This window comes from Corvus brachyrhynchos, unplaced genomic scaffold, assembly GCF_000691975.1.
Source record: "Corvus brachyrhynchos isolate BGI_N302 unplaced genomic scaffold, ASM69197v1 scaffold116, whole genome shotgun sequence".
NCBI classification, from domain to species: domain Eukaryota; kingdom Metazoa; phylum Chordata; class Aves; order Passeriformes; family Corvidae; genus Corvus; species Corvus brachyrhynchos.
The window spans coordinates 579,768-597,463 of NW_008240221.1; the positions used below are offsets into that span (position 1 = coordinate 579,768).

Genomic DNA, 17,696 nt, shown 5'->3' on the forward strand with positions numbered 1-17,696 from the left:
GGCACCTCTAGGCCTGGCTGTTGTTGCCCCCCTTCCCTGGGGCTCGCTCCCCGGTCCCATTGCTGCCCTGCAGTGCAGCGGGGCCAGTCTCCAGCTCCACAGCCCTGCCCTGCCCAGCCATGGCTCCAGTGAGCCAGGGCCACCCTGGGGCCCATGTCCTGGCCCAGCCTCAGCCTGTCCCTGCTCTCAGGGACATGCCTGGTGCCTGGAGCTGAGGCTTCCCCAGTCTCATGGCTGCCCTGCTGCTGGCTGGGGCATGTACTGGGCCTGGCTGCAGTGGAGGTCACTACTTCATAGCAGATCAGTGGCAGTGGTTTCTTACTTGGGGCTAAAGCAGTGCTAACACAGCTGTGTTTGGGCTGATGCTGAGCAGGGCTGGTGCAGCCTTTCTGCTCACTGCTCACCCTGCAAACATCCTGGGGCTGGGGCAGGCTACAGGGGACACAGCCAGAACAGTTGATTTAGATGGACCAAAAGGGATTTCATGTACCATGAAACATCACGCTCAGCAATAAAAAATGGGGATTTGGTCCTCAAAAGTAGCCATTGCTTGGAGACTGGCTGGGCATTGGCCTGCTTGGGGTGAGCAGCATGAAATCACCTTTGCATTAATTGATTTCTTCCCCTTTCCATCACCTACTAAACTGTCTTCTTCTTGCCCCATGCATTTTCTTAATTTTTCTCTTCCTGTTGTCTCTCTTATCCCATGGCAGGGGCATGGGGAGGTGGTGAGGGGCTGTGTGGGTGTTTGGCTGTGTGACAGGGTCAGCCCACTGCAGGGCCATGAGTTAGGACCCTGCCCTGCCAAACCCTGGAGAGCTCCCACGACACTGGTTCTGTGTCACGTGTCCCAGCTCTGTAGCTGGAAACACAGGTCCCCACACGAAACTGGGCATAGAGCTCCTTCACTCCTTTTAGAGATACTTGATGGTACTGCTCTTACCGTTGCTCCGAGGTTTGGTTTTTTTACTGTCTTAAGTGGGAGAAAAAAAAAATGGACTGTTCAATCACAAAAATATAGATGTTTCAACTTGCATGATCTTTACAAGAGACAAGTTTAACATGTTTTATTTAAAAGATGTTGCTATTGCTATTTGTATTCTGAATCAACACAGCTTATCAGTATATCAATATAGTGTGCACAAAGCAGATGACCTATAAGTTCTACACTTACCTTCAGCCATAACTTTACAACTGCTTGTAAAAGGATCTGGTACCATTTCCACTCCTTTTCTATTTCATTGTGTGTAAAAGATGACATGAATGTAAATACAGCTGGTAACTTTCCTAAGAATGGAAAACATAGTTATCTATGAGCAAAAATAAAGAAAATTGTGGAAAAATGTGGCAATTATACTATGAAAGAAATCACTATGACAAGTAATATTCTATTTATATACTATTTGTGCAATATCTCAGATGATTCCAGAATGGTGATTCCAGAAATGTAGAAGTTTCACCATAGAACTAGATAGCAAGAATGGTGTGATTAACAGAGAATGGTTTTTCTGCATCCCTGAAGTGGCTTATTTAATTGTATTTAAGAAATTTACAGATTTCATTTACAGACTGCTGTATTGAAAGCGTGACCCATTTCTGAAAACTGCATATCTGAAAAACACCATTGAACCAATAGAAATTAATCTTGTGTCAATTTTAAGATACAAGCAGTACTTTATTACATTCTAAAAGCATCTACAGAATTCCTGTCAATTTTCAGATATTGGAAAAGTTCTAAATTCATATCCTAGAAGAAACTGAGGAAAAATTATTCTAAATTGTCATTCAAAATTGAACTATTTTTTATGTCTTTGAAAATTTCCAGGAAATAATTTAATGGGGTTTTTTTAATGGAATATGGGCTAGATGTAGGGGACATCTGTACTGTTTAATTTTTTTATGTTTTCCTTATGGTTCATTACAGTTTTTACATTAAAGTCTTCACATAGCCATATCCTTAGATCTGCTGTGTAACCCTTAATTGCAAAACTATCTTTTTCCTTGTGATTAAATAAATAGCACTGAAGTGATTTAACGTGAAGGCAGCTAGACAATCACTGCATGTGCTGTTTATAATTTTAGGAAAAGAATGAATACAAGAATATTGTGAAAGTAACATAAATAGTTCCACCTTTGACAGACAGTATAGAGAAGCTTGTGCAATGTAATTAAGACATGCAGTGCTTTTAATGCTGCCATGTAAGTTCTAAATACATCTATTGGTAATTTACATTACACAGGATGTCAATGTAACATATTAGGAGAGAGGTGGCAATAAGTTGGAGGGCACAGACTTAACCCTGATCATTTTTGGTAAACTTTCTAATTCTACACACAAGTCTGTATTTATGTTGCTATAGGATTTGCTAGGATCTGTGTTTTAGTGTGTGTTTTGTACCATCCAGTTTGAGTTGTTTGGGGCATCTTTAGGCTTCTTATAATGCCATATCATAGTTACCTCAGGAACAGGTCTTGATTCTTGTTTTCCTTTTTAATATCTTACAATAATTTTTTAAATTATTCTTGGGGTTTTTTTCCATTGAAGAGTGAAGAGACCAGTGAAATTAATTATGCTTTACCTAGAAGTGTTTCATCTTCTCCTTAGACTTTTTTAGCACTTCTACACAGATTGGATGCTTCTGCTTAATTCTCAGATAATGCAACATTTGCTGTATTCCAGTAATAAATATTATAGACGCTTGGATTTTTTTCCATTACTTATTCAAATGTTTTTAATATTTTGGGGGGCTCTGGAGACTTCTAGAATCAGATTCTGTGTTCAGAGAAAGTCAAAGACTAGGTTATGTTAATTTGATTTTAGTGAGTTTTGAAGTATGATTCTCTTTTACATGCACCCCATATTTTTTTCTTTAGTGGTGATCTCAGAGCAGGCATGAAAGTCTTTTACGCCTATTTTATACTTGCAGAATTCTCTTCTAGGGAGTAACTTTCTGAGTCAATTGTTCACTGCATTGTATGTGTCAGGATGAGTTTATTATTTTCTCTGTATTTTAAATCTTAACTTTCTAAAGAAAAGCCAATGATTAAAACACACATTTAAAGGTAAGTATAGTTGGAATATGAGTTTGAACTTATGCTGAGATCACCCGGTCTGTGTAAAGCTAAATTTTACTAGTTTGTTTATTTTCAGAATTCCACTGCAATGCCTGTTTTTAAACCATGAGGAAATTGCAGAAACTCATGCAAAAGTAAAAAAGTACTTCTTCAACAGTAGGGACTTTTGCAACTCTACATACCTATTTCAGTCTCTCATTAGAGACTTAAAACTGTAATTGCAGGTTCCTATTTTTTGTAACTCTGTTTGGCTTTATTATCTTTTTGATCAGCTCAGTGTTATCTGTGAGTTTATGAATGTCTTATTTTTACAATGTTTCTTAAAGGATTAATATAGCTAAATGTCTACAGAACCAAGTATGCCATACATAATGCATTGGGTTAGCTAAGGAGTTGGTCTGCCAATGATAAAAGTAACATTCAGCTTCTGTTGGTCATAAATTCATATACTAGACAAACATGATAATTTGTAAGTAGGAGCTTACTGAATGCTAATTGAAACTCTCATGTATTTTGCCACTATTTCTGACACTGTCAGAACTAAATTCAATGAATGCAAGTATGCCTCGTTAAGTCATCTATTCTAAATATATCTGTTTGAAACATTTTGTCAAATGCTTCCTAAAAAATAATAATACTGTCATGCTAAAATAGTCCCAAGAAATTGCAATGTATAGAATACCTGCAGGAACAATTCCAAGGGGAAATAATGAGAAAAACTATTTTATTGCCTAAGAAATATACTTGAGTATCTCATTTATCTTAGTTAGTTATTACCCAGTTATTAAATGTGTGCTGATGGATAACCTGCAATCAACTGGAACATTCTTTAAATCGAATGAAGGATATTGCAATTTTTGTGAACTTTTCTGATTATTTACAGCTTTTCTCCTTGACTAGGAGTATATGATTATTTGCAGTTTTTTTTAAAGTAAAGCAATCTATAACAATAACATTTTAAGCTTAGACATACTATGGTAGTTCTGATAAAACTATAAATAATGTCAGCTGTCTATTTAGATTCTAGTATTCCTTTGTAATATGTTTCTTTTGCCTCCTTAAAATTCCTCTCAACATGTCATTTGTGTTCTGAGCACCTTGCACACAGTGGTATTCACACTGTTTCACTCTGTAAGTATGGTAGCCTTTCTCTGATATACACAATAAAATAAAGCCTTGGCTTATATATGTGCCAGCAGTTGTCACCATCACTACCTGTCTCTGCTGAAAAAGTCCTATGAGGTTACACAGCATCAAAGGATGAAAGAGATGCATGGGATAATGGGAAGAAGTCTGAAGTATTCAGAGTGAATTTAATGGCACAGCAGTGTCACTACTGTCCATCACTAACAGTGCAAAGAACTCCAACAGTTAAAATTAATCTTCAGGAATCAAAACAAATGATATGAGCAAATGAAAGTCCTTTCATATCTCAACAGCTTTCAAGTCATAGCCCATGTCACTAAAGTCAGTTTCATAAACAGCAGATGAATCAGTGCTTATGCTTCTATGTCTAGCCACTTAGAGCAATAAAGGATTGTCCTGCTGTTAACTTAGATGGAAAAGATCCTTTCCCTTTGAGATATTCAAGACCAAATAATGAACTAGCCCCCATTCTACTCTATACCTTATTTTGCAAAAAGCATGAATATACCTTTGGAGGATCAACAGTAATGGGGCAAAACATGTATTATTTAATTACTTTATTTTCAAAAGAGCCACCAAAGTACAAAATATTTCCCTGGAAATAAGATTAAGCCAAGACCTGCAGTACTAACTCTATGTAAGCATGTTTAAAGATATATTTCTTTATGAATTAGCTTTATAAGTCCTCTGTTTCAGTTGTTTCAAAACTTACGTTATTTCTTATTTGTACAATAATTAAAATGCAAAACTCAAATAAAATATTGAATAAGAAATAATAATAAGAAAAGTAGAAATGGAAACCTAAAAAATAGAAATATATATCTTTAAAAATTGCTACCTTTTATGAAGTGATGGGAGGACAAGTTAAAACCTAAAATTTCTTTAAATTTATTTTCTATACCAGCTAACATTGGATTTCAATATGAAAAGGTTTAAGTAGTACTATATACTTCTATAATGTAATTTTAAAATTATCAGTATGTAATGTTTTGAGCTTTAATTTGTGAGACATTGCTCGTAATAAAACGAAGTGTGTAACATGTTTTTACACATTCTAGTTGATTTATTGTATTAAAGTGATGTTTGCCATTTGATTGGTAAGATATAAAAACTGTGAAATGAAGAATCTTAGAACATGAGTCCCTCTATATCCTGAAAAAATGTGGTGCTAGAACTTCCTCTTCTAGAGTTCTTCAGTCCTGTTTCAGTAGGTGATTCATAATATCTAAATTTAATCATCTCAAAAACCTAATCTAACCTAAGAGAAACTGAGAGAAGGCTAGATTGTTAAGAATTAATTTGGATTCTTAAGATTAGGAAGAAACTAACACCAAGTTCACATTACTCCTCCAAAGGACTCTGAAGTAACATTTAATAACCAATAGAAGATGCATCAGAGGCCTGTAGGTGTTGTAGTGGTTTGGATTCTCCTCCTGTTGTTACAATTCTGTTTAACAGCTTAGAATTTAAAGAGACTTAAAAATTAAACTTTAAGATAAATTTAAAAACAACCAAAACATGTTGATATCTCCTTGCAAACCATCAGGAGAAATACTTTTTGTGCTACTGTGAACACAGTTATTGAATTTCATCATTTTTTCTAGTTAAGTTTCATCCACATAAACCAGATTTTTGACAAGCAAATTTTTCTTTACTTACATAGTTTTAATTTTTTTTTCTGCTTTTTTCCTTTTGGGCAGGGGTTGGGAATAGGACAAAGCTGAATCAGCCCTAGAATTTTAAATTAGCCAAGTTACTATTAGAGTTACCTAAACACTTGTTTCCATATGCCAAAAGCCTCAGATTTACAATTTAGTCAAATCCTTCATGTATCTATGCAGCCATTCCTGTGCATTCCCCAAGTGCTAGGATTTTGCTCTAAAATATATAAGCAAAAATAATATGTATTCCCTTTGAATTTTTCTTGTGTATAAGTTGTTTTATTCTTTCTTGAACTACATAGGCTAGGTATTGTTTTTAAAAGTAAACAGATTATCACATTATACCATGAAGTAGAATTTGGTAAAAACTTGGAACATCATTCTTGCTGTCAAATTTTAACAGCCTGTCATGTCAACAGGATTAAGTAATGAAATCAAAGGGAAACAAAAAATAGGTATTTTCATATTATTAAGACTACAGATGATATTATTCTTAATTTCAAATATTTCAGTCACATAGTCCTTTACAGTTTTTGGAATAAATATTGAATTATTCACACCTTAGTGCATGTAAACTCAAAACTGAATTTAGGAATACATCTTGATCTGTTGATTGTAAGATTTTTTTAAGATTGAGACATGAAGCTGAATGGCTCTGTGTTTGAGACTGTGTTCTCTGTGTTAGCATCTTGAGAAATAAATATGCTTGTGTAACTAACCACAGAGATTACAAAGAGGTTTCCATCATACTGGGAAAAAAAAACCCCAGTGAAATTATTTAACACCTTTTTAATTCCTGTTTCCTGTAAAAATTTAATGCTATTTGACAGTCTTTTCTAAATGCTGGGTATTAAATGAAGTGTTGTGCCTGTATTTAAAGCATCCAGCAGAATAATGATGGGTGAAGCCTTTTCAGTTTTTTTCATCTGAACATGATTTTTGAATAAAGAATGTGTTTATAATATTTATTTTTTTATATTATAGGTAAGCACACTAGACTGGGTACGAGCTGAAAAAATCTATAACCTCTGTGAGGTTCTATTTAAAATTCACAAGGTAGGTTTCCCAGCAGTTCCAATGATATTATTTAGTAAAGAATGTTTACCTTTTCCAGTTCATGATAAACTCAAGTTAATCTTAACTAGGAATAGCTAGCATTCAAATATTTCATCTGTTGTTAAAAAACTATTTGCAATCACTAGTCCATTAGCTGTGCAAGTGTAAGAGAATATGGAAAACAGGCTAAGCGCCAAGTGAGCAAGTTACTAAAATGCTTTCATATTGAAGGAAGGTTTCAGTATTAGAGCTGGGTGTGTGAAGTGTCAGTGAGACACACTGCTGAGCATAATGATACTGGTTTTTTTCTTAGTGGGTCAGATTTTTGAGCCAACATGAAGAATAATGCTCTTGCTGTAGTTCTTGATTCATACAAAGATACTTGTATTTAATTTTAGTAATTAAAAAGAAAAAAATTTTGTCCTTTTTGTATCTTATGTATTGATTATTCTATCAAGTACTATAGTGAGTTTTTATTTACAAAGGGCAACATGTTGGGTTTGTGTCCCGCAGAATTCATTTTCTTCCCCCAACTAGACACAGTCATGTTTTCTGTCTAGCTTGGCCCAATCAAAGATTTGGGGCAAAATCTTAGCACTTTGTGTAAATAATTGACTTAAAGAATATATTTTCTAATAAATTGCATCAGATTAATTTTGTTCTACAACAACAAAAAAAACCCAACAACTTTTCAGGTGAGATAAGGCTACTAGATGAGAGCCTATTTGTCTAGGAGAGTAAAAATTAACATTTTCAGAAAAAAAAAATCCATCTTTTCAGATAAAATACTGTTTCAGTGAAAAATGAAAAGTCATCTTTAGTTCTCACCAGCTGCTGTCCTGTCCTCTGTTGTTTCTCCTTTAACCATGCAATGATGTTGTGGAAAAGGCAGGTTGTGGCTCTGTTACCTGTAACAGATCCTGCACTGAAGCAGAACTGCTTAAGGCTTTTTGTTTGGCATTGGTTGGGGGTTTTTTTGGTTTGGTTTGGTTTGGTTTTCAGTGTGTAGGGTTTTTTGTTGAGGTTTTTATTTGTTGGGGTTTTTTCCGATTGAACAGTTATTCAGGACATGGGAAGGAAACGTTTTGGCACTGCCATGCAAGGAAAACAGGAGTTCAGGACCAGAGCTCAGCTCCAGAATGCAAGGCACAGGAGCAGAGCCATATTCTTGTTGGCATGGCATTATTTTGGTGTGACCATGTCTCCAGCTGGGAACATATGGGCAAATTCAGGTCCTGCCCATCACTGAGACACCACCAAAAAGCAGACAGATCATTTATTTGGTCTCCTTAATATTTTTTATAATTTTACTTATAAATAAGTCAGGCACCAATGAAATATATACACATTAAGCCTTTTGAGAAGATTTTACTGCGGCTTGGGTTTTGTTTCTGTTTTTTTTTCCTTTAAATATTACTGCTGAAACTCAGTTCTTCCTTCAATATTATGATAATTTCAAGGATATTCTGTCCTTAAAGCAACTTCTGCTGGACTTTTTCATTAAGAAAAAGAAGTGGGGAAATAAACTACCCAAGATTCAACTCTTTAATGTTCTTGACATTTTAATAAATGAATGCTTAATTGCTAGTCTTCATGAATATGTTAGCGAAAGTGCAAAAGCCCAAATTGAACTCTTTAACCTCTTCTCTGTCAATTCTTTTGTATAAATGACAATGAGGCAAACTGAACAAGTCAAAAAGAGATAGGAAAAAATTGTAAGAGATTAATGTTTCTGCACTACATATAATCGAGTTGTGTTGTAAAAGCTGCTGTTTGGGGAGGGTGTTCTTAAGGATTTTCAGAAGCTGGTTAGAACTAGTGCAAAACTGTGGTAGAGTATGTTATTGTACCTTCTCATGAAAGATGAATTATAAGGAGAGGTGCTCTTCTTAAGAGGTGCTCTTGTTACATACCTAATTGTAAGTTTCTCATCTATGTTTATGATGACACAAGAGTTAAACATGGAAAATGAGAATCCAATATGGAACTTAAATTTTAAAACAAAATGTTTGATGTATTTTAGATTTGGGTGTATGTATACATACATGTGAATACACAAATATGTGATTTAAAATTCATATATATAACATGCACTTGCATATTTGTGGTCATTTGGAGGTAACAAACAGATGATTTGAAATGCAATGTCTTTTATCGTGTGTGTTTATTCCTATAGCTTGTCTCATAATTCAAACTCTTACTGTAATCCTGTACATGTGTCTTAAAAACATTTTATTTTCTTTTATTGCCTAGTATTTTCACATACAAATTAAAAAATACTAATATAGTAGTCTACAAGCCAGGATATGCAGCAGTGAGTCTTGAAGCAGATGTAATACCTGTCCCTCCATAGCTGCTGAACACCTGAATATATGCAGAAATTTTGTTCAATGTCCTTTTCAACAGTGCAAAGGAGTGTTGTAAAATAACTTTGAGCTTCATCAAGTTGGTTCTCTCCTCAAGTACCTGCAGGGCTAATTTTGACAACACAGTACTGTGAACCCTGGTGGCAATATGTGCTGCTCCCAAGATGCCCCATGAATCACTGCTAATTATTTTGGGCTTTCAGTCTTTTCTGCCTCATGATATCATAAAAAAAGGGGGATAGGGAAAGGTTCTCTCTGATAAATAGAAATATAAAAATATGTGTCATTTGGAAATTAAGGCTGTGCAAGTACTTAATGTGTAAGTATTAGCTTTTTTATTTCGTTTTCTTTTCCTCTATATTTATGTTAATCAATGAAGTCTTGAAACATTAGGGAAGTTTCTTGTATTAATTTGTTTACAATTACATTCTATTACAGGGATATTTTTTATAATGAAAGTTTAATGTGAAGTTTCTCTTCTTTATCTTGAAAGTGATGGCAGGATCTTGCTTCCATGTCCTTGTAGTTACAGAATAGCATTGACAACTGTCAGAGGACATGCTCATGTTGTTATTTCCAGAATTAGCCCTGGGGTGCTTGATAAATTGCTGCATTCCTTGGGGTTTCGAATACTGGAACCCAAGTAGAATTGAGTAATTATTGTCTCCTGTAGAGCTGGTACACACCTCCTGCAATGTATTGAAACATTCAGGGATTTCCTTCTTTTTCACTGTAAACAATATATTGGTACAAACTCATTTTAGATTTTATATGTATTGCTTAGGTGATTTTGACAGTATTTTGGAACTGCAGTAGTAGCTTGGATTGCATGATAGGGAGCAAAGCAAATAAAAAGCAAAGAGAGAATCTGTCTTTGATAAAATTGTTTAACTCCTAGAACATTTCTTCAAGTTAATTGTTGACATAATGCCATAGTATATCCAAGTACCCATCACTTACAGAAGACAGTGTTGCTTCAACTGTGGTTTTGCCAGATGAAGAATCACATACTGAAACATGTCTTTCAGCTCTGGCTTGTTGATGATTGCTGGCTACAAGCAAACTTGTATTTAGGTATTCACCAGGACTTCGATCTTGAAGACCAGAGGCCGTATTGTTTCAGTGTTATGGTTGGACATGGCAAGAGTCATTATTTCAATGTAGAGCTTGGCAGTGAATTGGCAGTGTGGGAGAAATCATTTCAGAGAGCGATTTTCTTGGAAGTTCAACGAACAGGGGTAAGTAGTGAATAATTTAAATCATTTCATCTGTAAAGTAAGTATAACGAGTTTAGATTGTTTGTATGCTTAATAATTGCATTGGATTGATGTCCTCCATGACTAAGGATCTGAGTACATTTAATACACAGAAGACTTCTGAAAGGTTCATCATCACATCAATATTTTTCTGTCAATGACTGTATAATAACAGTCAATGAGCATGTTATGACAGATTGATAATTTAAAGTAGTAATTTGTAAGTTCACCTTGATTATGAAAAACAGGAAATTATTACATTTTACCACTGGAAAATTCGTAGGAGTTTATTTAGTCCAACTTGAACATTTTCTTCCAGAAAGCTAATTTTCCTCTCACATAAAGTAAATAGGTTATGTTTTACATCATGGTTCTGTTTTCAAAGAAGAAATATTTTGCTCTTATATTACTGGTGAATTGAGATTGTCCTTGTTAACATTGGAAGAGATTGAAGACAGCATAAAAGTGAAAAGAAGTTTGTAATAGTCTTGAATTCCCAGAATGAAATGGCAGATTATCACTTTCTGCTGGCTAGTAAATCTAGACCCATACTCTCAAGTGAACAGGACGAGTTGTATGGGAGTGTATGGATTGAGACTATAGGCCTTCTTCAATTAAAAATGTATTTACACAGTTTAGCACAAATGCAAATTTGATTTGGTATGCTCAGGTTTACTGTGCCCTCTGAACCTCCTAAAGGCATTTGAAATAGTGAGAACACTGGATCACAGCATTGTATTAACATGACTTGCAAGGAGCAGGAGTCCTATCACAGGTGTTGAATCAGCTTGTCTAAATTTACAAATCTCTGGGATTCTAACCAGGTTTCTGGGTTCTAACAAGGTGCTTGCTTAAAACCCTCCATTTGTCTCTTCAGACTGATGAAGGAATAAAAAAAGATTTTCTAACAGTAATGTTCCTAGTCCTGCACTTCTGAGAAGAAATGCAGCTCTTTAGGAAAAAATTGATTCTTCCTGAAAAATTTTGTGCATCAGGGAGGGATTAATAATGCATATTGAGCATGCATAAAGTATTTTCTCACATGAACCCTCCAAGAAATTATGATACAACTGTTTGACCAACCATTCAATCCTCATATTTATTATCCATATAGAAAGCAGATAACATAATTAAAATTAAGTATAACAAGGGTGGAGATTAGCTGGCTCTTTATCTGATTGGATTTCTGAATATTTATTGTTAAATCTCAAAACTTGTTTTTCTTTTATATCCTTATGATCTTAAAATTAAGGAATGATTCTTTGCTTGTGGAATGATCTTTTGTCATTTGAATCAAACAGTCATCTAGACTCATTTCACAAAAAAAGACATTAAATTTCCTGCAGCTGTGGTATAACCTATGTGAAACCTCCAGGAGAGTCTTTCGAATAAAATCCTGATTACAGTGTTCAAGTCTCCGTATGTGTTTTCCTATATCTTAATTTTCTCTCACACGGTTGGATACATCCAAATTTACTGTAAACCACTGTGTCAGTGGAGTTCAGAGTGCTGTGGTCATTCTCCAGCAGTGAAAAGTCTTTTGACTGCACTATTGTATTTCTTCCTTCAAAACATAAATGCTGTTGCGAGTGCCTTTCTTTTCAGAATAATGTCAAGAGCGGCATGAATCAGCTGCAATTTAATATTACATAAAATAGAAAAAGAACTGGTGTTTCAGTATCCAGAAAATTCAAGGTTGTCACTGGTATGCCAGTCTGTAAAAGTTATTCTTTTGGAGAATTTAGGAAATTATTTTTTATTCATAAATGATTGGGCAAAATTCATGGCAGGTGTTGGATTGCATTGTGCCATTTCAGCCATTCTTATTTAAAAGGGGCTCTGTCCTGTTTACTGTTGAGTGTAGTTAGGAGCTTGCCTATAAGTTTTTGTTAACCTTATCCTGTACATACCCTTTGTATTTGGTGTTTCTGCAACTAGAGCTGTATTTCTGAGAAGATTCTGTCCTTATGCAGTTTACAAAAAGAAATGTTAAGTTGCAGTGGCCATTTGAATTTTATCTACCCGTGTTGTGTGATTTTTTTTTTTTTTACATTTCTTCTGAAAATGGTAGCAACAGTAGATGACAGAAAGGATGCAATAAAGCAGGAAGAAACACCCCTCACAATATTGTTCCCCTTCCAGCTATCTTAGAGCCCTATTTCAAGCTGCAATTGTTTACAAAAAGAAGTGTACTGAGAAACTCTGAAATTCAGTGTTCCTGGTGAAATGAATCTATTTACAGACAATGATAACAAGCAAACAGATATTGGATCCATGTGCTAGAAATATATGGGATTTTTTTCCTAGAAGAACTATTGTAGTTGCTGATGGCATAACTTGGCTAGATGGGGGCAATAAAAGTGCAATGGAAGTAAAGCAGAAAGGCAACTGAAAGAGAGAAATGCTGTTAAAAAGTGTTTCCGTGAGTCTGGTAATAAAAGTCAGCATTGCAATGGTGGAAGATAGGCAATGAAAACTTCTCAATCATATATTGAAGTTAAATCATCTCCCACAAATCCCAGCAAGAATGTTTGTCTCACCTGAAACATCCTAAATAGTGCAAGATGAATAAATAATGCTCTGATTAGGTAATTTGTCTTCTGGTTTTGTTTTTTTTCCAAGATATTTATAGTGTAGAAATCTTCAAAAATAAGATGCTAGCACATTTTCCAGAGCTCTTACTAATTCTTTGACCCTTCAGGTTGGTCTTGTCAGTACTACAGGATTTTATTTCACATTTTTTCAATGTTGTCTTTTTTTAATTTCTTAATCAGTATTGTTCCCTTGCCTCAGACTATTTTTTCCAAAGGAAATTATACTGACTTATCTGAGTCCTGGATATGATTATTAAATTAATGCAGAAACATCTCAAAGGGATGATTTGGATCAGTTCTGTTCAACAGGAGGATGGAGGAGAATATTGGAACAGTATGTGGTAGTGGACAGAGGAAAGGGTGACAGTAATACATTTCACTGTCACCTGTAGAAAAATTGGACCAACAGTTTTGTCATCTTGAAACCTTGTACATGTAAGCTTTGTTCCATGGCTGGAAAAGGACAGAAAAGAGGAGTCTGCTTTACAAATGAAAGAATTCTCAGAAAACTGAAAAAAACCATGCAGTGGGAAAGTCATCTACCAGTGTCTCTAAAGTACCTGCAGTTAGTATATAGTGATAAGACATGGTTACATACTCTCCTCACTAGCAATTCTAACACAAAAGAAAGTTTTCCTTTCGTACTTCCAGCTGTGATGAAGATGCTGCAAGTTCTTTCCAATCCTCATACAGCTGAATAACCTACTCAATTGAAACCATTTGCATTGCTTGGACAAAAATTTTGTTTAATATGAGTTACTCCAAGAATTAAAATAGGCTGGATTCCATTCAGTTATAACAGAATAATCAAGAAGTTTTGCTGCCTTGTTATTTTCCATGCTTAAAGGTAAGTACTTCTAGTTAACTTTTTTCCATTTTTTTCTGTGATTCAGTGACTGACATCAACAGAGAAATAAACCCTTGAAATAAAATTATTATATATATTTGTTCAAGTCAGGGATATGAATGTATAGAGAAGTGTTAGCAGTACAATTCATGTTCCTGGAATGATACAGGGTCCTCATGTGACAAATATACACTACAAATAAAGTAAAAGTAAACAAAGCAAAAAACCAAAGTAAACAAATTAAGATTTATGAATGTTGCAAATTATTTCACTTAACACTATTGGAAATCCAAAACCATTTTATAATGAACATGAATTTATGATGCAATTATCCTCTGTTTTCCCTCTTCTTAAATCAGTTAACATAAATTCCATATTCTGTGGATGCTTTATATTTTGTATGCATTTTTAACATATCTTTATTTTCCTAGAACTTAACACCAAATCATTCTATAGTAAGATTCTTGATGCTGAATATGTGACTCAGAATCATTGTGACTCAGAATTGCTCTCAGACAGCTTATGTCTGTTCGTGGATAAAGCAAAAATAATTATTGAGAGTAATTGTGCATGCAGACCTGGAGCTTCATTTCTATAGGATTCCCACATTAAACTTTTAATTTTCTTTCTGCAAATATTGTGCTGCTAAAACACCGTGATTAAAATTCCTAAAAATTTAAGTAATAGATAAGTGCAATTAATAATTTTGTTTTGTTTTATAAGCAACAACTATTTGCTTTTACATATTAGTTACTCCAGCCAGTCGCTGTTTTCATCTGTGAACTTGAGTCTTCCATGCTTAAAAAAGATGACAGACATGAGAGTGACACACCTTACATGATGCTTAGTTCATCATCTTCCTGTTCCACTTTAACATTTCCCCCCTATACACTGTGTGTTCTTCAGGCTGATCTGTATGAAATGCATAAGGAATCTGCAATCGTGTTATTGATGATTAAAACTAACCAACCAACCAAAAAATCACATAACTGTTTTGAAGAAGTGGTTAACTCAATAACCTTTCCTCAGCTTTACATGTCTTTCCCTTTTTGCTTATTGGACTATTTTTCATTAAGTGTCTGGTCCTGGCTACTTTTTGCTATCTTCTATCCATCTTTTTAATTTCCATGTAATATCTTGTCATAGATTTTGCTCGTTCATCAGTTTGAATTAATTTCTAGCCTATTAATAAAATTTTCATCTGAGAAGGATGAAGTTGCTTTCCATGAAACATATATTGTTTATTGTACAAATCCTTTCAGAATACTGTTGGCAGGTTTTGATTTTCACCTCTTGTTTTTCTAGTAAAGATTTATGGCTTTAAAGTTTTCTTTATAAAACTTGTCCATGTAATGCTTTCCCTCTCATCTTCTTTCACAGCTCAGGAAATAATCTATGCAACCTCCTCATTACAACTGCTTGCTGTTTTTTCTGGACTGTTACTTAATTTTAGATGCACACCTCTATTAAAAATCTTCCAAAAGGGTTCACTACAACTAATTTGACACATACAGAAGTGAATAAGTTCTTTCTAACTTACCTCAATAACCTTTCAAGGAAACCAGTATTTTTTCTCATAATTTCCTTTTAAAAGTATTCAGTTGACTTTATTGTATAAAATTTCAGTGTAATAGTGACTGTATGCATATGTGCTACTTACTAACCAGTCACAAGCAATAAGTGGTTTATAACATGAGAAGCAATGTTTATTATTAAATCACCTACTTGCTGCTTTGGTGTGTAAAATCACATAATGATGAAAGATCAAAAAGAAAAAGCTACACAAAATTGCACTGGCATTTTAAGACTTCATGTTTTCACCAAATTAAATGAATAAATAGCTCCCGTATCTTGAGCACCTCCAGAAAGAGCCAAAATTAATTTATGTGCTTGGGCATTTATTCTTTGTCCACCAGAGATAACTATAAATTCCTCATGATTTCAAAATTACAAGCCAGACGAAGAAAATCCCTTACATAAAAGTTCAAATGACTTCTAAATATATTATTTTTAAAAACTGAACTTCAATGCATATTTTAGCAACATGCCTTTATATTTGCTTAAAGTTGAGCGCTCAACAAGCCACTAAGAATGTAAAGGGATGTGTTCAGGTCAGGGATATGTATTCCTTTCATTTCCTTGGGGGCCAACCTGCATGGAAGTGTAGAATTAGCCCCATCTCAAACTATTTTTTAGCGTGAAAGGTACAAGTTCAGTTGAAGATTTTGGTTTTAGAGAAGACTGAAGGGTTTGTGATACTCATATCTGGACAGCCTACAAGAAGTTCATTTCCTGTGTCTTCTTCCTGCAACATTACACAAAACGTGTTTTCTAGTCATTCTTTAGTGGCATTTTTAATTGATCTTACTACAACTCAAGCAAGATAGAATCAGAATGGATCTTAGAGACTGTGCCCCCACTGGAACTTGGTCAGAGATTAATTATCTTTCCACTTATCTATCACAGCTTACCTAACTCTTTCAACTACCTGATTCCCGAGATGCTCAGAACTTTGGCTGTCTCAGTAAGTCTGCCATCAAAACAAACACAGTGTTTAATTCCCATCTTTGGGAATTAAATGGTGGTGTAGAAATAGTAGTCTGAATCACCCTTGGAGACTGAGCCAAAAGAGGTCCTCTTAAATAAAACCTAGCAGAAATTAGGCAATCAGAATAGGAAGTAATTGTCTTTTCTGGTTTATGATTCTATTAATTCTTCATGGTGAACTGAGAGATTGAGTAAAACGTGATTGGTTGATCACAGTGTAAGCCTTGTGAGCTGCAAATAATATATTGAAATTGCAAAAATATTAAATAGAGTTAGCAGTGCTATCTCTTTTTTTAATTCTGTGATGATTGCAAAGCATATATGAAACAGAGTTATGTGTAGGAGTCCTTTTAAGAGTGGAAATGCCACCATATGCTAATTTCAGAACTAATTTCTGAGACAAACATTTAAGCAAAGGAAATATTCTCCTTACATTCAGGTGAGATATTAAATAGCATTTAGATTAGGTTAGATTTATAGCATCATTAAAAAGATACTCACCAGTTTGTTACAAGAAACATTCAGTTTAATTACACAATTAAGTTTTAGATTGTTTTCATTATGCACAGAAAGCTTATTACAATTCTAATTTAACTGGTCACCTTTAGAAATGGTGTTAGATTCTAATTCATTTTCACACTGATGCAAAAAACCCACCATTCTCTAACACAAAGAAAGGTTCTGAGAACCATACAAATTAATAGTAAATACATTTTTAATAATTAATAATAATTCAACAATTCACATAAAAGATGAAAATCAAGTGATGCATTTATTAGAATTTTTAAAACAGTGAGAGAATGTACCAATTTGCAAGGCTATTGAACTCCAACTTGTTTCTGTATCCTTTATTTTAAACCTGATTAATATAAAATGCTGACCATTATTTCTAAAAATAGAAGATATTCTTAAAATTGCATTTATTTATATTGAAAGAGTACATCTAAATATATTATATATATTACATATATTTATTTTTAAATCCAAATATCTAGATAAAAATTATGTCACGGGAATCTAGTTTTGTTACTATTTTCCAGAGGATCTCATAGACTTGAATCAGGAAGAAACCACAAGAGAGCCGGTGAGGGACTTTTTCAAGAGCACATAGTGATAGAACAAGTGGGAATGGCTTTAAATTGAAAGAG

The 17,696-nt window shown here is 34.3% G+C and overlaps 1 protein-coding gene across 1 annotated transcript in view; it reads left to right on the forward strand.

Moving 5' to 3' along the window:
* The window catches only part of SNTG2 (syntrophin gamma 2), a 139,105-nt gene that overhangs the window by 100,816 nt on the left and 20,593 nt on the right, over positions 1-17,696 (forward strand). The window contains exons 13-14 of the mRNA XM_008641850.2: positions 6,867-6,938; positions 10,333-10,542. Coding sequence (XP_008640072.1) covers positions 6,867-6,938; positions 10,333-10,542 — 282 coding nt within the window. The remainder of the gene's footprint in view (positions 1-6,866; positions 6,939-10,332; positions 10,543-17,696) is intronic.